Source organism: Lepidochelys olivacea (genome assembly GCF_965140295.1).
Source record: "Lepidochelys olivacea isolate rLepOli2 genome assembly, chromosome: 3".
NCBI classification, from domain to species: domain Eukaryota; kingdom Metazoa; phylum Chordata; order Testudines; family Cheloniidae; genus Lepidochelys; species Lepidochelys olivacea.
This window is the reverse complement of record NC_140413.1, coordinates 208,351,984-208,373,264: the sequence shown is the minus strand read 5'-3', so window position 1 is coordinate 208,373,264 and position 21,281 is coordinate 208,351,984. Positions and strand designations below refer to the sequence as shown.

Here is a 21,281-nt window from a genome sequence, read left to right as displayed (position 1 = left end):
ATCTACTTTATTTAAGTTTCCTTATATCAGGAAATAGTAGGAAGCAGCAGTAGCTTAAATTTAAAAAAACAAAAGAAGCAGAGGGATTCCTCTTATTTTAGTTCAAAATACTGGCCATAAGAATTACTGCTGGAAGAACCTATATGAACAATATAATTTATATAAGTTCCTGCTATAAAGATGACGCTTAACTCACATTAATATACATTACTTAACACTTCTATAAGTCTTTCTGCAGGACTCATAACCGCTTCATAGGGTGTTTATCAAGGATGGTACTGACTGACATGTTATATCAGCTCTTCTTTGGGGGCCCCATCTGTTTCTGCAAAAATTAAGATAATTTCACATCTATCCCTCATGGTTACAAAGGCAACCTTCTAAATGTTGGCCACCACAGCATTTTCCTTCTGAGTTTCCAAGCAAGACAGAGTTAAAACCATTGGTTGCTGAGAAGTTGGAATGCTCTCATCTAAATGAAGTGTCAACTCCAAAGACTGCTTTTGATCACTTAAATTTCAGAAAAGCATTTGTTGCTGGTCATTTTAGTAGTAGCAGCTTGCTACAATTTCAGGCAAAACTTGAGTCCCATATCACCAATTCGCCCCCCCCCCCTACAGTCTGACCCCTGTAGCATAGATCACTTCATCCCACACTGAAATATATTTACCTATGATGGGAATGGTGGCAGCCTCTCTCTCTGCCCACAACAGATTTGAGAAGTTAAGTGAACAATAATATATCTAACAAAACTACAGGGGGAACTGAGGAAGTCAGGATGTGGCTGTTATCCCCAGTGTCCTGGTCAAACAGCATTACCTCCTAACCTGGGATTTTTGATTCCCAGAAGCAGAGTGTGTTTTACACTTCAACCAAAAGAAGAATACATGTACCTCACTTTCATCTGCATGGTAAACTTATTTTATCAAGTACTGATAAACTAAAAAGTTGCAATCTATATCACATACCTTAAAAGTAAAGGGAATTTACGTTTTTTTTTTAAATCAATAGTTGGCTTGTGTTTAAGCAATCCAATAAAGAGAAAATTCCTATATACACAAGTGACACTTCTATAAATAATTCTCTTGATATCTAAACTGGATAGATTATGTTCTTAAAACCTTCAGGAGAGAATAAATAGGATGAAAATACATAATGTACTACCTCTTGTATCTGGATTAATCCATGATGTTGCACAATGAATTTTTAATGGGCACCCATTGAAAACCTTTGAAAAGCAAGCACCCATCTGTGAAAGTAAAATATAAGTCATTTAGAACAGTGAATTTGATACTTTACATCAACAGGTATTAGGAAAAATTCTAATTATGTATTTCAAATGGCACCGTTTTTGCCTAATTGAAGGGGTAAAAGCGTTCGGGACCAGTTTATTTAATTCTTCTATTGGAGTACTTTCATCCCCAAAAAACATTCCAGAGAAAGGGAAGCTTTTGCCAGTTCTGGTAACTGATTACAATAATGTCTACTCATTGCAGCATGAGAGGAAACTGAAAAAGGTTCTGTGTGAAATATGGGAGTATGATAAAAATCACAGTAGTCCCAAGAGTGCCCTCTTATTTCTGAAATATTTTACAAATTTGAAATATCATCAGTTGTTGCATAAACTCCATCCTGGTACCTAAGCAGCAAGGAAACTGAAGTTACACTTTTGTTTTAAAATGCATTTGTTTGCAATATTTACGTCTTCACAAAGTGGAACTCTTTTAGAGTGAAGATTTTTATCCCCACACAAATCTTGATAAACTGAGTTTTACCATAAAATGAGAATCTTCCACAGCATAATACTCTCTCCTCTCCACCCCCTGCAGTTGAAAGTAGTTCTGAAAGCCATAGGTATGTCAAAAAGCCTTTAATAAGGTCATGTCTTCATTCCCAGCCAGCAGCAGCTGAAGGAAGAATAGAAACTAGGGGTTCCTCCTTTCCATTCCCACAACCATACAGTGGCAGTTCATCCTCTCTTGCTAAGTAAGAGCAGAACGCGGATAATTCCTTTTCAGTACAGCATCTAGTACTGACCTGGTGGGATTCAATTAAGTTGGAGAAGTAAAATTCAACTTAATGTGTTTTTCTAATGGTTTCTTGCTTTCTTGGTTATGGAACAGTTTTTGATTGAATGGTAAGACAATTTTAATTGATTTCTCCAATCCCTCAAATCTCCTATTTCTTTGAATGAAAAAAAAAAATCCTACAAAACTGCAGAGAGTCAAAGCTACGAAGCAAAAAACCAGCCCAGCTTCATTCAATCCACAGTAATTCCAGGATGCAGTAAATAGCAATAAGTATAAATCACTGCATCCTTTGAGGACTTTAAGACTCACCAAAATTATACCAGCATGTATGCGTGTTAAAAATCTCTACTCCCTGAGAATTATCCCCCTGCCAAACAGCAACTTTCTACCTCCAACAACTTCAGTGCTACAGCCGTTTGAGATGCAAATATTTATAATGGGAAAAGTGTTTTCTTCATTGTTCAATCCAGTTAAAACCAAGCCTGGAAATTCTGAACCCAAATGTTGGAAGTTTCAGAAATTAAGCAATTAAAAGTGGAGTTCACAGCACAAACTGTTATGCAATGTTACCTATGTCACTGCAGCACAACACAGGGACAAAAGACCACCTCTTCACCCAGGAGAGGAGCATGAGCAGCACCTTGCTGCAGTGCTGCTTGTGAGAACATGTTCCACCTTTCCATTGCTGGATAGCAGGAAGGTTCTCAGAGCTAAGACACTGATAGGCAACCTAGCCTCCTTCAATTTCTAAAGCATGAAAGTCTTGGGATGAGATAGCTGAAGTAGACTTCTTGACCGAAATCTGACACCTGAGTCTGAGCCTGGGCAGCAGTGTGGCAGGCATGCCTATGAGCATATGCTTTCACTTTTTATAAGAGCCGTTGTCTTTAGTACTGCCTCCTTGCCATTCCTAGAAATGGACCGCAATCACTGAATCGCTAACAGACCGGCATGGGGTAAGTAGAGGGATGAGAGCACACTGAGGTTGTATGCTCCCTGGTGGCATTGAACAGACCATAGGTATGCCAAGACTGAAGGGTTTCCATTCTTACCCTTGCAAAGGGTGTCAAATACCCGAGGGTATAATCTGCCTGGCCCTACTGGCTGACTTTTTGCTATCTCTGCCATACCAGAAAGCAGTCCTAAAGGCGAAAAGCAGCTGGTACCCTTGAATCCAGATTAGTCCAAAAGTTAAAGTCTACACTGGCTGCAACCCAGACTTTTAATACTCAAAACTAGATTTTGGAAAAGCGAGAAGGCAATCTGCAGTGCCCAAGGCACAACTTGAGGAGAATACAAAAAGCTTACCTGTACTTACCTGAAAATGTCCTTTCTTCAAGTAATAAAGTCCACAGATCCACTTCTGGGGTACTACAGTTTAAAAGCAGAACCCAGACCTATCAATCACTGGCAGAAGGGAAATGCCTTGCTCTTTGAAGCTTCTTCCAGTTGAAACTAACTTCCACAGCCAGAAAAACACCATTCTAATTTCCAAAATTACAGATTGTGTTGATACTTTGAAGAAAAAGCACACAACTTTTCCTACTGCAGAGTATGAGGATAATTTACTTTAATGAAAAGCCGGAATTTTTGGATTTTAATTTCCATACATATTCTGGATGATCCATTTGTCCCCAGGGTAGACTTGATCTGTGGACCTTATTATGTGAAAAAAGAAAACTTTTAGATAAGCACAGATACATTTTCCTATTCATCATGCTAAACTGAGAGCTCTGTTACAATGGGATTTTCAAAGCAGCACGCTTTCAGGGGTCAGAAGCAGAATTATCCTTTAAATATGGACATCCAAAATGAGGATGTAGAGAAGACTTCTGTTAAAAAAAAGGGGGGGGGCTAAACACTGATGACCAACGTGTAAAATTTGGGGAATTTATGTATTGATGGATATGGATGCCAACAAATCTCACTACACTGAACAGTGATGCTTGGCAAAAGGAAAAATATGAGTTTATTTAGGAAATTAATGCTATGATAGTGAGGACTACTTTTCTGAATTAAAATAAAATCCTGGCTATCACCCAAGAAAGCTCCCATCTTCAAAAGTTCACCTGATTGGAGATAACTGTTATAAGAAAGGTTATTTTAATATATAGGAAGTATGACACCTCCAGCTGCAATTCAAGTGGGATGTAAGGTTCAAAATAAGGTTCCAAAGTTGCGCTCTATGACCTTGTAAGGCTGGAATCATGGTAGCTGTCCTAACGTCACACTTAATATCAGCATTTGTATAAAACTTCCTTTTCTTGAACATGCTGTGATCATAGTACAGAGTTTTCTTTGTTAATCTGTCAGGATGGACTTAGTAAAGATGATCAGAAAAACCAATGCTAATTTCAATTTATTTCTTCTTTGGGCGTTTGTCCCTGTAATACTGCGTGCGTGGGATGGGGGAGACTGGGCTCAGACATTGCTCCAAAAATATTTGAAGTGGCTAGTGATTTCCTTGCTTTTAAAGATGTTGGGCGTATTGTCTTCTCTCTTCAACAGGGGCCCCTTCTGGGTTTCTCTGGGAAAGTAACTGAGCTTCAAGAACAGACGCTACCCCTTTCTGCTGTATGGGCTCCACATGGGCCAGATAGGTTTGTATTTCCCCTGGAGGCTCCAGCCTGGGAGGCCTGTTACGGAGGTGTTAATAGGGGCAGAGAGCTGGGCCTGAAGGCCCCTTACTGCACTCTCCTGCACTGGCAGCATCTGTGCAATGCCCAGTGCCCTTTATTCACAGTGCAAGGGGTCACAATGAAGGGCCAGCAGCTGAACTCTGCAGTCAGGAGTGGGGGTCTTCGTGGGGTTTCTAGGGTGTGATTTTTCATTTGGTGCACTGTCTTTCTGGTGTTGCTTCCCTCATGGAGATGATGGAAACAAGTAGCCACTTGTCCTCAAAGCCAACTACAACAATCCTGCCTAGGGGAGAGTGGCTGAGGCAATCCCACTCAGACTGGGCTGTGAGGGGGAACTGTACCTGCTCACAGAACTGGCCAAGCCCCCCCAATGTGACACTCGAAAGGGGGGTGAAGCAGAAGACAAAGACCCTTCCTTTTGCCTTTCTCAGCCTAGCTCTCTCCCTGAAGCTTGCAGGACACCAACAGTTGCCAACACCTCAGAAGGGGAACCAGAGCTGAGGGGACAATTTCCCCAAAAATCTAATGCAGCCACAGGACATGGCTGAGAATTACAGACACACATTGTTGGACCACATTGACAGTCTGGAATTTGAAGTCAAAGGTTGAAATTTTTTCTCAAAAAGCTCTGCAGCGAGGTGGTCTGGGTGAGCCACCTGCTGCTGCCAAGACAGATAAAACTGGACAGGAGATGGGGCAGAAAGGTCTGGTGCTGACCCCAAGCTGCAAACGGTCTGAAGTACCCATTGTGACGTGTTTGTGAACCTTAACACAACAAATAACCTGTTTTAAAGAAGGAGACAACTAAGGTAGGGAAAATCCCTGCCAATGCATAATTCCTGTCAGACGCAAACAGCTACCACCTCCAAGAAGCAAGGCTAGTCCAAATGGGAGTAGCTTTGTAGCACAAATTATTGATTTCTAGAGCCAATTTAGTAACTTGAGTTACTTCCTGTGAATCTACCTTAGTGAGATATGGTCAATACATCTGAAAGGTTGAGAGCTCTGAAGCAATCCTGACCGTTTGAGAAGGGGATTACAGTGCCTAGAGAGATGTGAAGGTTTTGGAGATCAAGAATTTTTGTCTTAAACAATGCTGCTCCTTTGGAATGAATAAGTACCAGGAATAAAACCATCTGCATCTATATGGTTCTAATAGCAGTTTTATCACCTTAGCTGCAGAAGGGTGGTGACTGTGTCTGTCAAGACTTACTCATGAGACAGACCCCTTCAAAGAGATGAGGAAGGGAATTAGAGGTAAAGCATTTCATCAAAAGAGAGGACACAGTTCTTTCCCACAATTTACAAGGCCCATTAAATCCGGTGTTTTAGACTATTATGCAGAAAGTAGGACAAAACTAGCCCTAAAGGGGAAGAAAAGTGAAACAGTATTTGACAGATTTGTTGCTTCACTCTGCAATTGGCTCTCAGAATTCCTACTAGAAACCACCACATTATTTGGGCTCATTATTGCTTGAATTCTTTAAAATCAGGATTGGGTGTTGTTCTAAAAACTATGTTGCAGGTCTTGATGCAGGGATTAATGAGTAAAATCCTAGGACAGGTAATATGCAGGGAAGTTGGACTGGAAGATCACAATTGTCCTCTCTAGCCTTAAGAATCAATGAATCCCATCTCAGTTTTGAATCCCGGATTTGAAATGGTATGCATTTTAATTCTAGTAGTTTATGAGATATCGGCTACTAGAATCCTATTGGAAAAGACTGCTGTTAAAATGCTTGGCTGATGAATGTATAAATCCTTTCAAGTCTAGTACAACTAGTTTATGGCCTTGGCGCAGAAAGAAAAGTGCTCTCTCTGTGCATGCGTGCGTGCGTACACACACAAAAATCATCACTCACATTTTTATTTCAAGAACTTTCTTAAAACTCAATCTGTTTTGAAACACAAATCTTAAACGATAGATATTGTTCATATTGGCTTTCAAATATTTTATTTTAAAAAAATCATTGTGACACCTAAACCAGTTGTTCAATTAGACTTTTTAAAAAAAAGACAGAACTTCACTGAATATTCAAATTTGATTTTTTTTTATTTAATACAAAAACATTTCTATACTGTATTCAAAATTAGTTTGGATGGTCCAGTATTATATACTTACATGCACTTTAGGTGTGGGTGGAAGGCCATTACTAATTGGTTTCTAGAAAAAAATATCAAACTTAGATTATTCTTTTAATAGCTATACACATTTCACTAAAAACAAAATTAGTGTACAGATTAAACATTAAAATATCTTTGCTGAACTGTCAGACATAGTGCATAATTAACTTATTAATTGTGAGTACAACTATATTAGATGAAACCGACAAGCCAATATTTATTCATATATCTGCATAAAAGACACCCACCAGCGGCAAACTCCATGCAACTTGTTAAACACAATAAATATAGACATGCTGTACATTTTCAAATTTAACACTGCACTCATTTAATGAGATGCACTAAATAAGTACAGGAATACCACAGTTTTTACAGAATTTGGTTTGTGAACTTGCTAACCTTCCTTGTCCGTTGATGCTGCCAACTCCCCCCCCACCCCACAGAGGAATTACTGTTCTAGTGAAATTCATCTATTATGATTCCTTAATATCCCATAACTTAACTTCTACATAATTTATTACATAATAAAATTTTCAACTAGAGATGTGACAGAACACTAGAGAGTCATCATTCATTATTCCAAAGCTTATATAAGCCGTAGTATTATAATTAGCTGTTCAACATTCCAAACAGTTGCTTAATGTAAACCCTGCTTTATTAAAATTATGTTTCAGCACTCCACACATTGTTTATTCTATACCAAACCATTTCATAAGCATCAAGAATACTTATCTCTGCATTGAAAGAAATATTTCAACAGACAATTATCTCCTTTTTAAAACTGTAAGCTGCTTCAACTACAAAACTTGAAAGGGACACAGTCAGCTGTAAGTCTAGATGATTTCAAAAGATGAGTTACAAGTGGTTTCAGGAGCTATACTTATCCGATCTCCCCCCCCCCCAATATTTATGCTTTTAAAATCACATTTTAACTCTTTAAAATATGTTCTCTCCCCATCCCTCACTATTCTGATAACTCCTCTCCTCCCCCCACTCTCACAAAAAACTGACTAATGGCAACGTTTTCCAGAAGCAGCCCCTGATTTTAGGGCACAAATTGAGACATCTTGAACGTGCCTTTCAGAGATGCTGAACACTCATCTCCCATTAGCTTCACCTGGAGTCAGAACTGGATCCTGAGCCAGTTTGAAAATCAAGCCCAAGGTTTCAAGCTGGGATGCAGAAACTGACACACACCCAAATCAGCGGCCACTTCTGAAAATTTTGATCTAAATGACTACACAGGAGAAATAATGAAATTGACTATTACACACCAAAAGCTGTCAAAATGCACCACGACAGCAAACTAAAAAAAGTATTTTTCCGCCCAGACAGAGCAGTAGAATTAATATAATGGGCAAATCCTGGGTCCATTTGTCTAAAAATCCTCGGAAAATACAGGAAATCACAGAAAATCTGTGACAGTTGACAACTAGTCTGCTGTAGGGGCTCAAAGGGGTCTCAATAAGCTGTAGTCCAAACCACACAGGACTTAAGTCAAAATTAACAGAGTTAAACCTGAGAGCAAACAGGATGCTAAGAGAACTATACATGTCACTGATGTAAAAGGTGTGCATATACAGTATTTTAATTTGAATGGTATATTTATGAACAGCTAAATACATTGTGTTACTGAGTTCTTGTGGGACATCAGTTTTGTAGTTTGTAATTAAGATTTTATTCTGTAGGCCTGAGAGCCTCAGAAGTTCATTAATTGCTAAGGGGTAAAATCACACTGTTATAGATAGAAGCTTTCAAAATGAAATTAGGTCCAAGTATGCCAAAATACATGAAGGCACACAACTTTAAAATCATATTGTTTAAACAATTTTTAAAAAACTTTTGTTTCTAACATCACTCTAGATTTTTGTCTTCATTACTGTTACCTCAAGTTATAATTCGAGTCCTGTCCACATACAAACACCCTTAACTCAGGTGTGGTGGTGCTTTTAACCGGAGCTGGCAGGCCCACCCAGGAATATAGAATAAAGCTGGAGTTAACACAACTCATCAGCTGCTAACAAAACCACTCTGCAGCATGGACAGAGATTAGCTCTACTTGCATACTGCTAGTCCTCCAATGCCTTCCTGCAATTCCTCCTCTGGGTCCAGAAAGGACAGACAAGTTCTTCCACAATTCGCTGGGAAACCATTAACACAGCAAAGAACCTTGCGAATTTCCCCAGAACAAGTAATTGCAGGGCCAGTATGGACATAGCATCTACTGTGTTATTTTTCACTGTGGCCACTCTCACTCGAGCTAGGCTACTGTGCGTGCGAGGAGTAAATTGAGTACTGATAACCTGAGTAAACTCTGCTGTGAAGACAAACCCTTAGGACTAAAAATTTAGGACTAAAAATCTGTCCGCAACAATAAAAAAACCTTAAGCGCTCCAGCTCACCCTCCATCCTGATTCCTCACAGTTAACTCCTGCATATCTCCACATTCTCTCCCCACCTACTGTTGCATCCTTCCTGTCACTCTTTCAGTTCCTTCTTCAACTCCATCCCCAGTATGGCCAAGTCAGCTTCCCCACCGTAAAATGCCTTCTCTGCTGGATCTGGGGCTGCCACTTCTCTTGTGCTGAATAACTGCTGGTACTGAAGTGTCATATATTATCAGTTTAGCCTCAGTAAACAGACACTTTGATTTTAACCTTTTCCTCACAAGATCCATTTTATTTACTGTAGAAGTGGCTTGATTATATCCCTGTTAAGAACACTTCTCTTCATGGTCAAGCAGCAGTTAAACTGCAATCCAAAACTAACTAGTCTGGGGAGAAAAATGCTATGACTGTATATGACCTTAATTGGGCAATATGATCCGCAATAGCCCCCACAAACTGCAGAGGATTTATGCAGATATTTCTTCTTAACTCTAGTACAGTTTATATATAGCCCTAGATGTATCCAGCCCTGGATGTTGAATAACTAATGGAAATTACTCAAGGCAATCCTTGGCACATTGATAGGAAGACAGAATTAAGGATTTGCATTTATTCAGAAACCCATATCTGCTATGCTGCAATGAAATCTGCTTCTAGCAGGCAGCCTTTCAGAAAGTACAACAGAACCTTGCTAATCCACATCATTTTATAATCCACACAAAAAACTCCCCATCTCGCAGCAAAGATGTTATACCAGACCGTGTTGCAGTGAAACGTTAAATTCCTAAAATTATTTTTACACGTTCAGTATCAAATAATTAAAGCCTAAACTGCAATTATCAATCTAAATTAAACTACATTTTGCATTACATTTTCCTTGGGTTCCCAATTTTTTTTTGTTTTCATACCCACTAGTCAGTAAAATTCACTACACAATCTCTCATCATTAATATGAATTATTGAGGTTCTACTGTACTGATAGACAGGACACATCACTAAGGTTTTACACAGACACAAATCTTGAATGCACAATATTTATTACTTGTAATAAATGACAGCTCCTAGTAGCATTTAAAAATAAAATTGATATTAATGTCGACTGCTTAAATTTAGATAAAAACTGTAGCATGATTAAACAGTTTAGCCAAAATGTTTCAGACTTGTAAGACAAAATCCATTCAACAGATATCAAAACCTGAATATATGAAACAAATCAATAATCATAGAAATGTAGGACTGGAAGGGACCTTGATAGGTCCTCTAGTCCAGTCACCTACACTGAAGCAGGACTAAGTATTACCTAGACCATCCCTGAGTGGTGTTTGTCTAACCTGTTCTTACAAGCCTCCAGTGACGGAGAGTCCAAAACCCCACTAGGTGATTTGTTTCAGTGCTTAACTACTCTGACAGGAAGTTTTTTCTAATGTCTAACACCTAAATCCGTTGGTGCAATTAAAGCCCATTACTTCTTGTCCTGTCCTCAGCGGTTAAGGAGAACAATTTATCACCCTCCTCTTTATAACAACCTTTTTTATACTTGAAGACTTATGTTCCCCCTCAGTCTTCTCTACTCCAGACTAAACAAACCCAATTTTTTCAATCTTTTCTCATAGGTCATGTTTTCTAGCCCTTTAATCATTTTTATTGCTTTCCTCTGGTCTTCCTCCAATTTGTTCACATCTTTCCTGAAACATGGTGTCTAAAACTGGACACAGTACTTCAGCCGGGGCCTTATCAGTGCTGAATAGAGTGGAAAAATTACTTCTCGCGTTTTGCTTACAAGACTCCTGCTAATACATTGCAGAATGATGTTTGCTTTTTTTGCAACAGTATTACATTGTTGATCCATATTTACTTTGTGATCCACTATAACCCCTTGATCTTTTTCTACAGTACTCAGTCCTACACAGTCATTTCCCATTTTGTATTTGTGCAACTGATTATTCCTTCCTAAGTGTAGTATTTCGCATTTGTTCTTATTGAATTTTATCCTACTTATTCAGACCATTTCTCCAGTTTGTCACGATCCTGTAGAATTCTAAATTCTGTCTTCCAAAGTGCTTGCAACCCCTCCCAGCTTGGTATTGTCCACAAATTTTATGAGTATATTCTCTACTATGGCACCATCCAAATAATTTATGAAGATACTGAATAGAACTGGACCCCGGACACATCCTTGCAAGAACCCACTTGATATGCCCTTCCAGCTTGATTGTGAACCATTAATAACAACTCTCTTAGAATTGTTTTCTAGCCAGTTGTGCACCCAACCTTATCGGAGGTTTGTCTAGGCTATATTTCTCTAGTTTGTTTATGAGAAGGTCATATGAGACAGTATAAAAAGCCTTACTAAAGTCAAGATACATCACATCTATTGCTTTCCCCCTATCCACAAGGCTCGTTACCCTGTCAAAGAAAGATATTAGGTTGGTTTGACATGATTAGTTCTTGACAAATTCATGTTCACTGTTATTACCTTATTTTCTTCTGGGTGCTTACAAAATAGAATGTTTGATTATTTGCTCCACTATCTTTCCCAGTACCAAAGTTAAGCTGACTGTTCTATAATTCCCTGGATTGTCTTTATTCCCCTTTTTATAGATAGGTACTATATTAGCCCCTTTCTGTCCTCGGGGATCTCTTCCATCCTCCAACAGTTCTCAAAGATAACTGCTAATGGCTCAGAGACCTTTTCAGCCCATTCCTTAAGTATTCTAGGATGTATTTCATCAGGCCCTGCTGACTTGAAGACATCTAACTTGTCTAAATAATTCTTAACCTGTTTTTTTTCCTACTTTAGCCTCAGATCCTACCCTCATTTACACTGATGTTTGCTATGTTAGTCATCCAGTCATTGCTAACATTTCTGGTGAAAACTGAAACAAAAAGGGTATTTAACACTTCTGCCATTGTTGCATTTTCTATTATTGTCTTTCCCTCCTTATTATGTAATGGGTCTACCCTGTCCTTGGTCTTCAGTAAAGCACCGTGCAATTCAACCTAAGGAATTTGTTAAAAAAAAAAAAAAAAGTATAAAAATAGATTTGAAATCATTACCAACCAGTATTTCCTTCTTTTCTTTCCTTGAAAAATTAGTGTCTCTATTTTCATTTGGCTGTTGATGTGGCGATCCCTCTCTGTCACCATTTAAATGTAAAGAACTCACTCCATTACCTTCAAAAGAAACGTTTAAAGTTATATAAACATTTTCTCTACATTCAACTTAAAATGTAATAGACAGACATGAATTTGATGGGTCAAATTCTCTATGGGCATTAACTCCATTGTACACCAGCAAAAAAATTGGCCCATTAGAACAGGAAAAGGAGTTGTAATCATTTCAATCCTTTCAAGCCCCTAAACGAGGATCAATAAAACTTCTAAAGGTTTTCAGTATGAGATAGTATGAAACAGAGTCATCTTCACGGACTCTCTTTGTATTTACAGCACATGTGGAGAGAGGATATTCACAGATTTTTCCTTTACAAACATGACTGCCATTCTCAGCCCAGTCACTGTAGCTGTTTTAAAGCAAAATCAGGAGTTGCAAAAGCTCATTCTCTGAAAAGATAAGCTTATCATATGTATATCTTCATTAACCTTCTACATTTGGGAAACCAGCTATTTTTTCTTTTCTGTTAATTAACAAAATTATATAGCCACAGAACTTTCCTCCCCGACCCCAACTCTCTCCTTTCTGAGTTAATACCATCTACTTTTTAAGCTAAAGGAGCCTGAAAAATTATGAGTCTCAAGAATGTGAATTTTTAAAAGGCCAAATTTTAACTGATTAGAACTCAAGCTAATTAACAGATTTACTTGAATATTCTTAGTAAATTGAGTTTTCCTCAGGTTATATGCTGAACATTTGAGGCATATAGACTAGGGGTTTTTCCTACAAAATAATGGATGGACTCCCACTTCAAGTGCAAAACACACTCCAACCTTACCTAAGACGTGAGTATGGGTGCCTCCATTATATATATAAAAACACACACGCGCACATAGAATTTTATTCTACAAGTTCTACATGAAAATTACTACCAAATTTTGACAGGTTTCAGAGTAACAGCCGTGTTAGTCTGTATTCGCAAAAAGAAAAGGAGGACTTGTGCCACTTGTGTACTCTACAGTGCCACAAATACTCCTTTTCTTTTGACCAAATTTTGGTCGCTAACAGGGAAAATTGTGTGAATGTGAGGTAAGAGAGTTACCTGTTCTGTAACTGGGGTTCTTTGAGATACGTTGCTCATGTCATTCCACATTAGGGGTGCGCGCGCTCGCCACATGCACTGGTGCCAGAAGTTTTTTCCTCAGCAGCATCCCCGGGGAGCAGCTCTGGCACCCTCTGGAGTGATGCCTGCATGGCATGGTATAAGTGGCACCACTGGTTCCCCGCACCCTCAGTTCCTTCTTGCCAGAAACTCCAACCGTGGGGAAGGAGGGTGGGTCATGGAATGGACATGAGCAACACCTCTCGAAGAACACCAGTTATGGAACAGGTAACTGTCTTTTCTTCTTCGAGTGCTTGCTCATGTTCATTCCATATCAGGGGACTCCAGCAGTTCCTGTGGAGGCAGGTAGGAGTTCACGGCTGCGCAGACTGTAATTAATACAGCTCTGCCGAACCCAGCGTAGTCTCTGGCCTGCTGAGTGATGGCATAATGAGACGTGAACATGTGGACAGAGGACCACGTCACAGCTCTACAGATGTCCTGGATCGGGATGTGCGCCAGGTAGGCCGCTGAAGATGCCTGCGCTCTAATCAAATGGGCCCTGACAATCGACAGTGGCAGGACCTTTGCCAGCTCATAACAGGTCCTTATGCAAGAGGTGATCCAGCGGAAAATCCTCTGTGAAGAAACCAGAAGGCCCTTCATCCTATCCGCCGTAGCGATGAAGAGCTAGGTCGATTTACAGAAAGTCTTGGTACACTCCAATAGTCAAGGCCCTCCAGACGTCCAGTGTGTTCAGATGCCTCTCCTCATCCGTCTGTGTGGCTTGGGACAAAACACTGGCAGGAAAACATCCTGGCTCACGTGGAAGAAAGATACCACCTTTGGAAGGAAGGCTGGGTGAGGCCGCAACTGGACCGTGTCCTTATAAAACACTGTGTAAGGCGGTTCAGAGGTCAAGGCATTAATCTCAGACTCGTCTTGCTGATGTCACCACCACCAGGAAAGCGACCTCCAGGACAGGTAGGAAAGGCAGCCTGGTGAGCCTGGAGAGGACCAGGTTTAGGTCCTACTGCAGGACAGGGGACCTTACCTGAGGGTAAAGTCTCTAGAGGCCCCTCAGGAACACGACAGTCATGTCATGAGAGAAGACCGTCTGACCTTGGATAGGCTGGTGGAAAGCGGAGATGGCCGCAAGGTGCACTCTGATGGAAGAATGTGCCAGACCCCGGTTCCTGAGCTGCAGTAAGTAGTCCAAGATGGACTACACTGAAGAGCGCGAGGGAGAAACGCTGTGCTCCAACGCCCAGCAAGAAAACCTGCTGGATGGACCTCCTCCGAGCAGGTACGCTCCTCTGGATTTAACCACAGAGCATCCATGTCAAGAGGTGTAGACACTCAAGTTTGGGGTGTAGGAGCCAACTGTGATCTTGTGACAGCAGGTCCGGACAGCAGGGAAGGGGCCAGGGAGGGGACGCCGACAGGCTCATGTGGCAAGGCCACACAGGGGGACCATGATAACCTGTGCCTTGTCCCTCTTGATCTTTACTGGGACCTGGCCGACCAGAGGGATCAGAGGGAACGTGCACATAAACTGGAGGGTGTAGCTGTGTGCCACCGTACTGAGGACCCAGCAGTCCAAAGTTATCCCTGACCATGCCAGGAGGGAAAAGGAAAGGTGGTTGCAAAAAACTGGGAAAAATCAGATCCAGGAAATGGACTGGTAGCTCGCCCTTGGGCGTACCCTCAAAACGACTTTTTAGCTCCTTGCTTGAAATGGGTCGAGCCCAACCAGGCAGAGAGTGGGGGTGGGTGACTCGTGCGCCATCTATAGCCCTTGGGCTTTTTGTGCAGTGGGTCCTGCCAGGGCTGGCTCTCTTGCCCCTGGGGAAGTTGCGATTTGAACCGCTTACATGCTGGGCTCGGAAAGTAGAGCTCTAGAGTTTTTAGGGTAGTTCGGGAGTCCTTCAGCCCATGTAATTTGTTGAACATCTGCTCTGCAAACAGGGCCTGGCCGTCAAAGGGAAGGTCCTGAATCAAATGCTGACCCTTGGAGGACAACCCAGAGAGGAGCCGCCAGGACATTCACCGCATGGAGATGGCGGACACCATGGTGCGGGCGGTGGAGTCTGCTGTGTCAGATGCTGCTTGAAGGGTTGGAGGCAGCTGTGCCCTCGTCAAAGAGCACCCATAATTCTTTACAGGAACCTTTGGGGGGCAGGGGCAGCATTCTCGAATTTAGCTGCAGACTGCCACATATTAAAGTCGTAGTGGCCAAGGTGGTTGGCCAACCTCAACTGTAAGCTAGACGAGGAATAAATTTTCCATCCAAACAAGTCCAGTCGCCTGGAGTCTATTTTTGGGGGTAGCTCCAGGTTGCCCCTGGCATTCCCTGTGCTTAACTGCCTTGACCATCAGGGAAGGATGGGAGTAAAGGTATTTGTGCCCCTTAGTCGGGACAAAGTACTTACGCTCTGCCCATTTGGCAATGAGGGGCAGAGAGGAGGGGGTTTGCCACAAGGCGCTGGATATCTTCAATACCCCTTCATCAAGGGGAAAGGCCACCCTAGCAGGGGCTATGGAGGAGAGGACATCAAACAGGGAGTCTGCTTGCTCCTCCAACTCCTCTGCCTGCAGGCCAAGGTTGGACACGACCTTTTTCAAACAGCTCCTGGTGCGCCGTAGCATCATCCTGAGGAACCGGGTGAGGGGGCTCCGTGATGGCCTCGTCCGGTGATGAGGAGAAGGCCAGTACCGCGGATTCCATGGCACCAATTTGTGGTCCAGCAGGCTGTTCACCTTAGTCCACATGTACTTGTGGGGGTCTTATCCCCTGGGGCCTCAAGCACCGGAGGGAGTTGGGTTGTTGAGGCCACAGGCCTGTCAGAGGCTCCTGACACCAAGTGAGCAGGCTGGGAGAACCCCCACGGGTTTCAGGGTACCACAGCGCTGGCCACTAGGAAGGTTTCAGTACTGACGATGCAGGCAGCACAAAGGGTCTGGGAGACTGCCCCAGCGATGTGGAGCCATAACCGGAGCGATTGCTACCCAGTGACCCAGAATCACTGGAGTGGCGACTCCATGCCTGTTGATAATCATGGTCACGTCTAGGGGAGGACCAGTCCGAGCGGAACGCGTGCCTCCATGGGGACCTCGGTGACTAGCAGCGCTCGGCGGATCCACGCCAGTGATCCACACCTCACGCTTCGAGACCGTAACTGGGACGAGGAGCGGGACCTGGAGGTATCGCGGGCCGGGCGCCGGGGTGATCTCCCTGAGTATGGTGACACTCATCTTGGGGATCGCTGGAGGGGCCCACAGCTCCAGTCCTCTGATCATTCCCAGGATCTGTAATGGTGTTCTGGTGACGCAAAGGGCTGGTCCTGATGCTCCTACCGGGAAGCACGTGCCTCCGTGGGTCTGTGCCAGGTAACTGGCGAGGTCCACCTCGAATCCCACTGCTGGTGCCCAAGGTCTAGTGACCGTAGAGGGCTCTGATGCATCTGCCTCTCTCACTCCAAGGCATGATAGCTTCGAGCGGGTGAACAGTAGCAGGCAGGACGTCCCCAATGATGGGGAGTGGTACCGTTGGGGTGAGGATGGGTGGAAGGTCCCCAGGCGGGCTTACCCCAAGGTCTGGGCCCTGCTGGGGCTGGTGTGGGCGGCACCAGGACAGTCAGGATTTCCTGTGTGGCCTGGAGCGCTTAAGGAGTCGAGGGCACCTGAAACTGATGAAGGCCTGCCTCTGTGTCCGACCTTCCAGGCAAGGAATGGGGTGGGCTGCATCGCTCGACATGAGCTGAGGCCTGACTTCCCGACGGGGGAGATGAGCCTCCCAGAATAGGTCTTAACTCGCCCCAAGCCTCGTCCTTCCCCTTGCTGGAGTGAGCGCCAACTTCATCAAGAGCACTTTGAGTCTGATCTCAAGTTCTTTCTTAGTCCTAGGTTTAAAGGACTTGCAGTTTCGACACTTATGTGCCCTTCACCGAGGCAACTGAGACAGCTACTATGCGGATCGCTCACAGGCATTGGATGTTTGCAGCGATCATAGGGCTTAAAGCCTGGGGACAGGGGGATGCCCTGTCCCCCGGCTAAGTCCCCGATGGAATTAACAAGACTAACTACTGCTAAGGGCTAACTAAGTCAACTACTAACTACGTACAGTAACTTTACAAGAACTCTAGTTCATACGAACGAAGCCTAAGGAATGCTAGTAAGAGCAGCGAACATTCTGTGCACCATCACTGGCAGCAAGAGGGAACTGGGGGGGGGGGGAAGCCAGCAGCACCCCTTATATCACGCCATGCAAGCGCCACTCCAGAGGGCGCCAGAGGCACTCCCCTATGGATACTGCTGAGGGAAAAACTTCCGGCACTGGTGAATGTGGCGAGCACACACACCTAATGTGGAATCGACATGAGCAAGCACTCAAAGAAAAACTAAATATTACTGAAAGACATTTCAACCACAATTTGCAATTTGATACCATGTCTCTCACACTCAAACACACCACCATATACTGATTAAATTCACACCAACCCTATATTAATCATCAAAACATGTGAACATATAACCAATACACATGGTCAGAGTAAAGGCTGCATGTTGGCTGTTTAGCATGAGGATATAGACAAAAATGTGCTTTTGTGGATAGAGGAAGGGATGTAGTTGTAGTTAAGAAGAGGAAATAATAAGTGGAGTGTAGATAGATGTTGAATAACTGTTTCTTATTCCCTTGGATTTTGTCTGTGTTGGTGGGAGATGTTAACTCAAAGTTAATAATTTTTTAATGCAGCGTTACTTTGTTTATAACAGCTAAATGTTTAAATGTATTACATAAAGGTATGTTTACAGTAATGTAACAGTAAGGCCACAGTGGAAACAGTAAGATGCACTACGAACCTGGGAGCCCCATCATCTCAGGCATTGGCACCCTGACAGCAGGATTGTCTGGCTATGTAGACTCCCTCCTCAGGCCCTACGCTACCAGCACTCCCAGCTACCTTCGAGACACCACTGACTTCCTGAGGAAACTACAATCCATCGGTGATCTTCCTGATAACACCATCCTGCCCACTATGGATGTAGAAGCCCTCTACACCAACATTCCACACAAAGATGGACTACAAGCCGTCAAGAACACTATCCCCAATAATGTCACAGCTAACCTGGTGGCTGAACTTTGTGACTTTGTCCTCACGCATAACTATTTCACATTTGGGGACAATGTATACCTTCAAATCAGAGACACTGCTATGGGTACCCGCATGGCCCCACAGTATGCCAACATTTTTATGGCTGACTTAGAACAACGCTTCCTCAGCTCTCGTCCCCTAACGCCCCTACTCTACTTGCGCTATATTGATGACATCTTCATCATCTGGACCCATGGAAAAGAAGCCCTTGAGGAATTCCACCATGACTTCAACAATTTCCATCCCACCATCAACCTCAGCCTGGTCCAGTCCACACAAGAGATCCACTTCCTGGACATTACAGTGCTAATAAACAATGGTCACATAAACACCACCCTATACCGGAAACCTACTGACCACTATTCCTACCTATATGCCTCCAGCTTTCACCCCGACCACACCACACGATCCATCGTCTACAGCCAAGCTCTGCGATACAACCGCATTTGCTCCAACCCCTCAGACAGAGACAAACACCTACAAGAGCTCTATCAAGCATTCTTACAACTACAATACCCACCTGCGGAAGCAAAGAAACAGATTGATAGAGCCAGAAGAGTTCCCAGAAGTCACCTACTACAGGACAGGCCTAACAAAGAAAATAACAGAACGCCACTAGCCGTCAACTTCAGCCCCCAACTAAAACCCCTCCAACGCATTATTAAGGATCTACAACCTATCCTGAAGGATGACCCAACACTCTCACAAATCTTGGGAGACAGGCCAGTCCTTGCCTACAGACAGCCCCCCAACCTGAAGCAAATACTCACCAACAACCACATACCACACAACAGAACCATTAACCCAGGAACCTATCCTTGCAACAAAGCCCGTTGCCAACTGTGCCCACATATCTATTCAGGGGACACCATCACAGGGCCTAATCACATCAGCCACACTATCAGAGGCTCGTTCACCTGCACATCCACCAATGTGATATATGCCATCATGTGCCAGCAATGCCCCTCTGCCATGTACATTGGTCAAACTGGACAGTCTCTATGTAAAAGAATAAATGGACACAAATCAGATGTCAAGAATTATAACATTCATAAACCAGTCGGAGAACACTTCAATCTCTCTGGTCACACAATTACAGACATGAAGGTTGCTATCTTATAACAAAAAAACTTCAAATCCAGACTCCAGGGAGAAACTGCTGAATTGGAATTCATTTGCAAATTGGATACTATTAATTTAGGCTTAAATAGATACTGGGAGTGGCTAAGTCATTATGAAAGGTAGCCTATTTCCCCTTGTTTTTTCCTACCACCCCCCCTCCCCCCAGACATTCTGGTTAAACTTGGATTTATGCTGGAAATGGCCCACCTTGATTATCATACACATTGTAAGGAGAGTGGTCAGTTTGGATGAGCTATTACCAGCAGGAGAGTGAATCTGTGTGTGTGTATGGGGGTGGGGGGGGTGAGAAAACCTGGATTTGTGCTGAAAATGGCCCACCTTGATTATCATACACATTGTAAGGAGAGTGATCACTTTAGATAAGCTATTACCAGCAGGAGAGTGGGGTGGGAGGAGGTATTGTTTCATGGTTTCTGTGTATATAATGTCTTCTGCAATTTCCACAGTATGCATCCGATGAAGTGAGCTGTAGCTCATGAAAGCTTATGCTCAAATAAATTGGTTAGTCTCTAAGGTGCCACAAGTACTCCTTTTCTTTTTACGAACTAAGAATGAGCCTGATCCTGCATTTGTTTAATATTGAGCAAACTAATAGAGCATTTGTCAGATCAGGCCTTAAACTCCATATCAAACACCAAAGAAATGCTTACAAACAAATAGGAAGGAAGCACAATTAACTGCTATATAATTACTGAAACCAATTCATTTGTTTGTTTGTGAACCTTTGAAGCCCAGTTCAACTCTCAGGTATGTCCACACAACTCCAACTGACTTAAATGGGAGTTTGCACAGCAGAGCAGAATTTGACACTTAGGTCTATGAAAACATACAATGCTGCCCACTGTTACACAGTTTCAGCATATTTTTTCACCTTGAGTATGTTGCTTAAGGATCCAATCCTGTCCCCACTGACATCAAGAGGAATTTTGTCAATGACTACAATGGGAGGTATATTTGGCCCAGGTAAGTTGACATCAAGAGGAATTTTGTCAATGACTACAATGGGAGGTGTATTTGGCCCAGGTAAGTTGTCGTGTACAGTTTTACTGCAACTGGTTTTCCTGTACTATTTTTGCTACTTTCCCACAAAAGTACACATTGCCACAGGATGAGTTATGTGTACTTGTCTAAGGATGTAGAAATAAACTGAATTACATTCTTTTTAGAAATCCCCACACACTGCTTGGTGTCACTTGTATTACCTATAGGATTAGGCTTCGGGGGAGGCAACCGAGGAGGGGGTGGTCTAGGTGGAACTTGTGATGTTGACTTTGCTGGACCGTCTGAAACAGGACATCTCTTGATCGTTCCTTGATTATCATCTTCAGAAGAATGACCTTCCTGTGGTATGCAGATGGATTTAGGCTGAAAAATAAATAACTATATTAATGAATACAAACAAAGTAATCTATCTAGGCATTTATACCACACTCATCAGAGCTCCGTATTGTATGTATCCCATGAGTGTACTGATAAAGAAAACTGTATGCTCTGTTAAGCAAAACAACGTTTACTGCAGAAAAATGCTTAGCAATAAAAAAAGTTTCTTGTACTAACAGAAAACTCAAATTATTAAGCAGTGCACTGA

General features: G+C 42.6%; 1 protein-coding gene across 4 annotated transcripts in view; it reads right to left on the bottom strand.

Annotated features, from left to right (window-relative positions):
• MAP4K3 (mitogen-activated protein kinase kinase kinase kinase 3) overlaps positions 1-21,281 on the bottom strand; it is a 136,028-nt gene that overhangs the window by 28,824 nt on the left and 85,923 nt on the right. For all 4 annotated transcript variants that reach the window (XM_084622281.1, XM_084622282.1, XM_084622283.1 and 1 more), the window contains 4 exons: positions 20,896-21,058; positions 12,242-12,354; positions 6,792-6,833; positions 1,165-1,249 (listed from right to left, as the gene is read on the bottom strand). In XM_084622281.1, coding sequence (XP_084478407.1) covers positions 1,165-1,249; positions 6,792-6,833; positions 12,242-12,354; positions 20,896-21,058 — 403 coding nt within the window. The remainder of the gene's footprint in view (positions 1-1,164; positions 1,250-6,791; positions 6,834-12,241; positions 12,355-20,895; positions 21,059-21,281) is intronic.